This window comes from Telmatherina bonti, assembly GCF_933228915.1.
Source record: "Telmatherina bonti genome assembly, chromosome: 1".
In the NCBI taxonomy this organism is placed as follows: Eukaryota; Metazoa; Chordata; class Actinopteri; order Atheriniformes; family Telmatherinidae; genus Telmatherina; species Telmatherina bonti.
The window spans coordinates 29,499,749-29,509,265 of record NC_136619.1 but is presented as its reverse complement, the minus strand read 5'-3'; the positions used below and the strand labels follow the sequence as shown (position 1 = coordinate 29,509,265).

Genomic DNA, 9,517 nt, shown 5'->3' with positions numbered 1-9,517 from the left:
GTGTTTATATTTATAGCCATAAAATCTAGAAAAATGATATTTTAAAGAATGTTACGAGGTAAGGTTGTATGCTCTAAGCATTGTTTTATACCCATCCTTCCTGGACGATGTGGAAAAGACCTGAGCTATTGTCACTATTTTTAGCTCACATGGAGTTAAGTCAATCAGAAGAATTACACTGAATAAAGTAATTTGAAAGAAATGTTTCCTGGTAGTTACTTGTATTTATAGCAAATGAGATGAAATTATACAATTTACATACAGAAGAATTCACTTCGACAGGGCCATATTAATTTCCAGTGCTTAATAACATGTCCTGGTCACATGACTTGTTTTATCCTTTATCAGAAAATAGTTTACGGTTATATACAACAAAAACAAGCATTAAGTCTTCACATTTGAAAATCATAAAACAACCAAACGTTCAGCATTTGTGCTTGACAGAGTCAGTCATTAAAATAGCAGCTTAAATTCATGTAAAGTTTTAGACTAAGATCACTGATATGACATGAAAAACATGCAAATGAACAAGTAACTGCAGACTAAAACCAGTTCTATTCATTTTGCAGCGATGACTTTCTGACAGTGAAAGGTAACATGCTCAGGACATCAGCACTTATTGGAATTTAGTAGGTTATCTCGTGGCTCAAAATTTGCATGTTAGGAAGGAGTTGAGAAAACATGAGATGCAAGTTTAAAAAAATATACACAAAAAAAAAAAAGCATAAACAGGACAGGCTTTAAAAGCCTTTGAGATCTTAAGGCTGCAATCCTGTCAGCCTGATCAGTCTGTTTATATCTTCCCATCACTTCTTTCTCGACTAGTTGCCATGAAGATCTTCATTTCTCCATCTTCAGCCAGTAAACTTGTGTGAAAGGCCTTTTTAAAGTTCTCAGTGAAAGTCAGATCCGTTTCAAACCTGACTTTGTTGGCCCAGATCAAAGTTGTTCCTGGTTTACAGAAGTGCTTCATGGTGGCCAGGAGCTCGTCCAGGAAGTCGTGATGGTAGACCACATCAGACGCCAGCACGTAGTCGTACCGATAGACAGATGAAGGGTAGGTCTGCTCCAAGTTGTAGCCCCAGGACAGAGCAGCCACCTGAGGGGTGTGTTTGCAGCGGCCTCTGGTGTTCCTCATCACATTGGCTCTGAGGTTACTCAACATCTCTGGTAGGTCTGTAGCTGTGACTGAAGCTCCTAAAGATGCAGAAGTAAGACGCGTTAACTTGGACATACTGATAAGAGGTTAAGCCAGTGTTAAAGCATAGCCAATATTTTTGGTGGCTTATTTGAACTCTACTGCAATTTCATTTCAACACAATGTCATAAATTTGATAACAACAATAGGTTAATGTTGATTATTTATGCACATTTAAAAGCACTGGGATCACAGGTTTTGTGCTGTGTGGTAAGATTTTATGTTTTGTCTGACAAGTGTAACTGCTCACCCAGCAGGCTGGCCACAATTGCAACCAGTCCTGTTCCTGCTCCCAGCTCCAGCACCTCCCTCCCCTGCAGGTCAACTGTTTGCCTGTTGTTTTCCAGGAAGGAGCACAAAGCCAACGCCTGCATGTCAGAGAAGGCAAGAATAGAGAAATGAACTGCAATGATGTAAAGATAAACAAACTTTTGTCATTTCAAAGTGTTGTTAGAAATACTTACAGCTGGCCACATCATTCCTCCATATGAATCTATCGTTTCATAAATGACAATATCCTGCCCAACATAATGGTAAACATCCTTCCCAATGCTGCAAATGACTCTGGGAACCCAGTTTTGCTGAATCACTGTCTGTTTAGCCAATTCTTCTCCTGTGGAGAGAAATAGAAAGAAGCTTCAGCTCAATCGAAGACCCCGAAAAAGAAATTAAATTCATTGTACTCATTGCCGTGTCACATATGATTTGGAAAAGTTCTTGAGTCAGTAATATAATATGTACTATAAAAAAAAAAAGACTTTCATGTATTATGAAACTATTTTTTCTTAAAGTGGATAAACTAGTCTCACTGCATTGGCAGGAAAAACTGAATTTAGCTCTCTGTATTGTAAGTTTAGATTTGACATGTCAGGGCTGCTTAATTCAGTCATATGAGGGCTGCAGTCCTGCAGATAGTTATTGTGTCCATGCTCTAGCACACATGGCTGAAATCAATGGATCCAACAGCCTATCAAATTCTGCACAGTGACGAATTAATTTGAATCAGGTGTGTCGAAGCAGGTACACATTAAACCTGAAGTATTACAGCCATAAGGACCAAATTGAGATGTTAAATCCCATTGAATGCAGGGTACTGGCCCTCTGGTATCTGTGACAACAGTTTATAATGGCTTTGAATTTATAATCTTGTAGGCTTGTGGCGCTTCCAGCTCCTGCCTGTGTCATGAAAAGTCATGAAGATGTGTGTTTTACTGAAGAGACTGCTGTCAAACCATAAGTAGCTGCCAAAAACACAAGTTTTCCAGTTTCTGTAACCATTTTTTATAATCGGTACTCATGAAATTGTCTCTTGTATTTGGAGGCAACAAAAAATTCAAATTTTCTTGGTATATTTCCGTACCATGGTTTTAAAAAAAGGGGTTTTGTGAAATTGGGTTAAAACCCTTTCAAATGAAGACATTTTTGGTGTGGTGATGAATTCTTGCATTAAGCAAATCATCTTTGCAGGTTTTAACAAATAAAACTAATGTTTTCACTCATAAATGACTCACCTGAAATATCTTCCTGACTTGGAGCAATGTCCTTTGATTCTTCTGTCTCACCCTCTTTACAGATGTCCTCTCTGAGGTCCACTGTATCTTTCATCTCTTCTTCCTCGTCACTCTCAAGGTCATTGTTCTCTCCTTCCTCATCTCCTCTTTCAGCTTCTAACATGTCAGATTCATGTTCCTGATTAACATGGTTAACATCAGCTTCACTGTGTTTTAGCTGCTTTGCTTTGCTCTTTTCATCCTCTTCTATCTGTCTTTCCTTCTCCTGGCCCATCAGATCTTGGATTTCCTCTTCCTCTCCCTCTCGACTAGTTGCCATGAAGATCTTCATTTCTCCATCTTCAGCCAGTAAACTTGTGTGAAAGGCCTTTTTAAAGTTCTCAGTGAAAGTCAGATCTGTTTCAAACCTGACTTTGTTGGCCCAGATCAAAGTTGTTCCTGGTTTACAGAAGTGCTTCATGGTGGCCAGGAGCTCGTCCAGGAAGTCGTGATGGTAGACCACATCAGCTGCCACTACATAATCGTACCGATAGACAGATGAAGGGTAGGTCTGCTCCAAGTTGTAGCCCCAGGACAGAGCAGCCACCTGGGGAGTGTGTCTGCAGCAGCCTCTGGTGTTCCTCATCACATTGGCTCTGAGGTTACTCAACATCTCTGGTAGGTCTGTAGCTGTGACTGAAGCTCCTAAAAATTCAGATACAAGACTTGCATGAACTTGGACATACTGATCATGGGTTAAGCCAGTGTATGCTGAAAAGCATGCCAATAAATTAATTTAGATAAACTTTTTTTGCTAGAAATAATGCAATCAATCTCTGTATGAAGAAAAAAAAAATCTGTTAAGCTATTATGCGAGCAGGAAATGCAAAATGTTGAAGTATGAAATCATTTTGGGCTGCACATTTAAAGGCACTGGGAGCACAACCTGCCACACAGACCACGTGCTCTGTCTTCATAGTATGAGTGCAATGACTGCTCACCCAGCAGGCTGGCCACAATTGCAACCAGTCCTGTTCCTGCTCCCAGCTCCAGCACCTCCCTCCCCTGCAGGTCAACTGTTTGCCTGTTGTTTTCCAGGAAGGAGCACAAAGCCAACGCCTGCATGTCAGAGAAGGCAAGAATAGAGAAATGAACTGCAATGATGTAAAGATAAACAAACTTTTGTCATTTCAAAGTGTTGTTAGAAATACTTACAGCTGGCCACATCATTCCTCCATATGAATCTATCGTTTCATAAATGACAATATCCTGCCCAACATAATGGTAAACATCCTTCCCAATGCTGCAAATGACTCTGGGAACCCAGTTTTGCTGAATCACTGTCTGTTTAGCCAATTCTTCTCCTGTGGAGAGAAATAGAAAGAAGCTTCAGCTCAAATAAACACAAGGTAAAAGAAATTAGACTGAATATACTCATTGCTTTGTCACATATGATTTGGAACAGTTCCTAAGTTAGTAGCCACGTATTTGTAAATAAAAAATACATGTCATCATTTTGTAGGTGGATGAATAAAAATCTTTCCAAGACAACTGAACTGAGTCTCTGCTTCTTTTCCTTATATGTGCAGGTCAGCTGTGATTGCAGGGCATTGGCAGTGTGGTATCTTTGAGGACAGTTTATAATAGTTTTGGCTTCACTTATGCGTCTTACATCTCAGATTTAATTTATGCTGCTCTTGCCAGTCTGATTAAAAGTCACTGAGCTGTTCGTCAAGAGTCTCATGTCAAAACAAAATGCCTTCCTTCAGTTGGGAAACAACTTTGGCAAAGTTAGAGATCAGCAGATATTAATAATCCAAAAGCCATCTGTTCTTAAAAGTTAGACATTTTGAAATTTTAGCCACGAGAACAAATCCATTTTTATGTTCATAAAGTAACTTTGCCATGACACCATCACCCCCACCACACCCACATCTCTGCCTGGCAGCCTCCTATTCTGTCTTCTGCTTTACTATGGGATCAAAACACAAAGTGGTTCTCAAGAAATGAAAGCTAAACTATATAAGGTTGCATGCAAGAAAAATCATCTGAATGTTATTGCATTCACTGATTGTTCCAGAAACATTTTCTGCTGCCAACCAGCCTTCGGATACATGCTGATGTAAAACTCTAAGATAAGTGGGGAGCGCCTTCAGCTGGCAGGCAAATGGCTCGCTGCTTGACAATGTTTTATGGCCATAAGCATCTCAATATGCACCTGCAAACCAGTTACAGCTGTATTTTGAGACATAGCTGCTATAGATACAGCTAAAAAAAAAACTGCATGAATGAAGAAAGTGTAAATGAGAGTGACACAGAGAAAACATTTGCAATGCATTGTTCATTCTCCAGTTAAAACAGTGAAACTGTGTCATACGTATATTTATTTACATTGCAAAGCCCATTTGTTTTCAGTCAAACTCCCCCTCGTTCTTGTAGTTCAAGCTTTATTTTTATCTGATCAGGTCCTCACTGCTTGACTAGAGAATCCTATATCCCTGTCATCTTGTAATGCCATCAAATATCTCAATGTCCCTGGACTATGACGGTTAATTCTTGCATTAAGCAAATCATCTTGGCAGGTTTTAACACGTAAAATTAATGTTTTCACTCACAAATGACTCACCTGAAATATCTTCCTGACTTGGAGCAATTTCCTTTGATTCTTCTGTCTCACCCTCTTTACAGATGTCCTCTCTGAGGTCCACTGTATCTTTCATCTCTTCTTCCTCATCACTCTCAAGGTCATTGTTCTCTCCTTCCTCATCTCCTCTTTCAGCTTCTAACATGTCAGATTCATGTTCCTGATTAACATGGTTAACATCAGCTTCACTGTGTTTTAGCTGCTTTGCTTTGCTCTTTTCATCCTCTTCTATCTGTCCTTCCTTCTCCTGGCCCATCAGATCTTGGATTTCCTCTTCCTCTCCCTCTCGACTAGTTGCCATGAAGATCTTCATTTCTCCATCTTCAGCCAGTAAACTTGTGTGAAAGGCCTTTTTAAAGTTCTCAGTGAAAGTCAGATCTGTTTCAAACCTGACTTTGTTGGCCCAGATCAAAGTTGTTCCTGGTTTACAGAAGTGCTTCATGGTGGCCAGGAGCTCGTCCAGGAAGTCGTGATGGTAGACCACATCAGCTGCCACTACATAATCGTACCGATAGACAGATGAAGGGTAGGTCTGCTCCAAGTTGTAGCCCCAGGACAGAGCAGCCACCTGGGGAGTGTGTCTGCAGCGGCCTCTGGTGTTCCTGCACAAGTTGACTCTCAGGTTGTTCAGAACTTCTGGTAGGTCTGTAGCTGTCACCCAGGCACCTGAGGACAGAAAGAAAATACAGTCATAACATCTGCTTGTGTTTGAGGACAGGTTTAGTTCGACTGACATACCAAGAAGGGCTGCTACAACAGATACAAGGCCAGTTCCTGCCCCAATCTCCAAGACTGCCTTGTCCACCAGATTGCACTGGTCACGATGGGTTTCAAGGTAGTGACACAGAAACAGAGCCTGAGAGCAACAAGAATATTCTTAGTCAATACTAGTAACCCAGTACTGTGAGTTTTAATGGACATCAAAGGATCCTATTTAATCATGCTCATTTGTTAAACAATTAAAAGAGATTGGAGGGGTTTAATTTGTTGTCATCAAGTCAACCAAATTTTATATCTTTGTCCCCTATATTTTTTATGTTATTTAAAAAACAACTAAGCACAAAAAACAACCCTAACCCTGAACTAATTTTTATTAAGTGAAAAAGTCACTGGTTTTGATCCTTGGCTGGCGGAGGCTCGATTGGCGGTCTTTCTGTGTGGACGTTTGCATGTTTGCATGTATCTGTGGGTTCTCTCCGGGTACTCCGGCTTCCTCCCACCATCCAAAGACATGCATGTTAGGTTCATTGGTTACTCTAAATTGGAGTGAGTGTAAGCGTGAGTGGTTGTTTGTCACTGTGCTGGCTCTGCAATGGACTGGCGACCTGTCCAGGGTGTACCCTGCCTGTCGCCTGAAGGCTGCTGGGACAGGCTCCAGCTTCTCAGCAACCCTTAATCGGATTAAGCAGTTTCAGAAAATGAATGAATGAATAATTAAAAATAAAAAAAACAGTGCTTTCTTGTTAAAGCCTTGGAGACTTTGGTCTATTTTCAGTTCCTTATTGACCACTTATTATTTGAAAAGTTAATCTGCCTTTAGAAGTTGTAGCTTACAAAAACTGCATTACTGCAAATCAGACATTATATTAGGATAAAATCGCTGCTTGCTACAATTTTCTAGTGACGGTGGCTCTATCTGCCACATAAGTTGTTATTCTTATTCACATACTGACAGACTGTGCAAGTGTATGAAAATTTTTTCAATTGTTTAGATCTTTCTTGAACAACATACCAGTCTCTGTTTGCACTGGTGGGTCCATTTCTGGATTCTTTACAACTTTTCTTATACATGCTACAGCTTGTTCAGATCACTGGCAAATTAAAACTTTTGCTTCATTTTTATGCAGATGACATCCAGATTTATTAAATCCAAAAAACTTCTTCTTGATTATAGCTATTAACAACATGTCATGATGAAATGCAACATACAGTAAATTATAAAGCTGAAGTGATGCACATGAAGCATAGAGAATCTATAATCCAGACATTCATATCTTCTGGCTATTAATGCATATATGAGATCAATTTACTTTAATCCTTTTTTTTATATCTGGAAATAGGATTTGGATAAAACCTTAATGTGTGAAAACATTTCAGCAACATTACATACTGCCTTGAATTAAAGAAATAAGAACTGACCTCTCTTTTAGAAATGCACTCTTATCCAGAAAAGTGCCTATTCTGATTTACACCCAGCTACCACAGAATTAACTGGACTGTTATTCTGCAACAAGGGTTGTGATATAAACTAGATTATGTAAAATATTTAATCTTCTTTAGCCTTGCCATACTAGTCGCTGACGATATGAACATCTGACTTTGGAATCTTATTGCCCATTTTTAGGTTACTGAGCATCCTACATGATTGACCTTTTCACCCCTTACACCCCTACTTGTGCTCTCAGATTGGCAGAGCAGCTGCTCCACATTGACCCTGGGGCAGAACTAGAGACCCAGGTTATAAAAGTATCTGCCATAAGAGCTTCATAATTGTGGAGTAATTTTCCACTCAACACAAGCTACCTCTGTCTTATTCTTTGTAACGCTTTAAAAATCAAATTGTTCTTGCTTTCTGATTTTTGCATGGATTAGTTTATTACATCTGTTATTCATACTTAACAGTGAAAAAATTACAAGTTTAGACTGCAAATATGGATTATTTTGTCCCAATGTTTTAAAAGTATAAAAAATAGGTATTGACATATTGCAAGATGTATGATATCGATTTAATGATAAATTTTGTGCCTCAAGGGACTGGCAGTCCAAAAAAAAACCAGATTAGATATGAGTTTTAAAATGTCTTTAAAAGTTCCACTCACTGCCGGCCATATCATGCCTGCAAAGGAGTCAAGAGCCTCTTCGATGATGATCTCCTGCCCGACGTAGCTGTACACCTCTTTTCCTGCTCTGTAGTAAAAATATGGAGTCCAAACAGCTGGTTTTTGTTGCTTCCTGACAGCTGATTCTTCTGTTTGTGAATCTTCTGAAAGATATAAAAGTCACTCTTGCGTATGTGTAACTTTTATATCTTTGATTCATTCACATGAATCAAATGTGATCCACGAAGTTTATGTTACCTTTTTCCTTCTCTTTATCTTCTTCATCCCCATCCTCCTCATTTCCCACGTGATTGCTTTTCTCCACAAAGCACGTGGACAGGGTATCCATTAATGTTCTTTACTGTTGTGAAGAGGAAATTGTAATGTTTGACAAAGGAAAGATATTTTCACATTCACATTTAGTACAAATAACATAACATTCTTCCTTTCAGAAAATACTCCTTGCATTGCTTCTTCACTCCTAGATTTCACATTTAACCTACCTGATGGTGCTTTAATTGCCCAATGAAAGATCTTGTGAGTGGTCAAACTGCATCTGGAGACCACCAACTGTGGGGTTATAGACTCAGCATCCCACAGGACACACCCATCATCATCACAAGGGCATGAGGGTATTTTTAGACCTGTGCCAATGAGAAATAAACACACACATGATACAAGAGCAGAGTCCATGCATATTCAAACACAAAGATGAGTTGGATGAGGGAGCCCAAAGGAGAGAGAGAGAGAATGAAGGGAATGTTATGATATCACCAGTCATGGGTGTTTGCCATCAGGGGTGGCTTAAGAACTTCTCTGCTGGTGGTCCACGGTCTGTGACCTCAAACTGGATATGCCATGAAGAACTGCAAAAGCTGTAGTAAGAGCTGACAGTAACATTTCTGAAATTGTAAATTGACAGTGATCTGAAAATGAATATGTTTCCCAATAAGACTAGATATTGCATGTGTGTGCTGGTAATTACTTTTACTTGGTAGTCTAGAAATAGTTTCAGGGACACGCTTGGGAGATCCGCCTCCCTGAAGACCAGCCCAATACATGATTTGTGTTGGCTTGATAAAATCTTGGCAAAGAGCTGCTGAAGATGTGTGTTGTTACTGAACCATGTGAAAAATATGAGCCAGACAGGATCATTTACTAGCACCTAACTGTGAGTCCCACTGTTTAGCAGTCATAATTTGCATGTAAGACACTTGCATGTAGTTGTTAAGGGATGTAAATGTTTATCAACAAGTGTGATTTTTCCTTTTGACAACCATGTGTAGCAGCTGCTGTATCAACTGACAACGAACAATGAATGAGAAAAAAAATGAAGAATACAAACAATTTCAATGCAACTTCAGTC

At 39.5% G+C, this 9,517-nt stretch overlaps 1 protein-coding gene across 4 annotated transcripts; it reads right to left on the bottom strand.

Moving 5' to 3' along the window:
* Window positions 1-269: 269 nt before the first annotated feature.
* mettl21ca (methyltransferase 21C, AARS1 lysine a) lies at window positions 270-8,795 on the bottom strand. 4 transcript variants are annotated; one of them, XM_079238953.1, is made up of 11 exons: window positions 8,655-8,795; window positions 8,410-8,512; window positions 8,152-8,315; window positions 6,071-6,188; window positions 5,315-5,998; window positions 3,904-4,052; window positions 3,690-3,807; window positions 2,710-3,393; window positions 1,663-1,811; window positions 1,449-1,566; window positions 270-1,197 (listed from the first exon to the last, which is right to left on the bottom strand). In XM_079238953.1, the coding sequence occupies exons 2-11, from the start codon at window positions 8,498-8,500 to the stop codon at window positions 794-796; spliced, it is 2,679 nt and encodes an 892-aa protein (XP_079095079.1). In that variant the 5' UTR covers window positions 8,501-8,512; window positions 8,655-8,795; the 3' UTR covers window positions 270-793. The 4 variants fall into 4 exon arrangements, with proteins under 4 accessions (XP_079095079.1, XP_079095081.1, XP_079095080.1 ...); XM_079238955.1 differs by having other exon boundaries at window positions 8,169-8,315; XM_079238954.1 differs by having other exon boundaries at window positions 8,152-8,312.
* Between the last annotated feature and the right edge of the window lie 722 nt (window positions 8,796-9,517).

Excerpts from the sequence above, each read along its gene's own strand:
- mettl21ca (XM_079238953.1), bottom strand. The coding sequence starts at position 8,500 with ATGGATACCCTGTCCACGTGCTTTGTGGAGAAAAGCAATCACGTGGGA. Across the intron at positions 4,053-5,314 it reads AAGTCAGGAAGATATTTCAG|GAGAAGAATTGGCTAAACAG; the intron begins GTGAGTCATTTG and ends TTCTCTCCACAG. Across the intron at positions 3,394-3,689 it reads AATTGTGGCCAGCCTGCTGG|GAGCTTCAGTCACAGCTACA; the intron begins GTGAGCAGTCAT and ends CTGAATTTTTAG.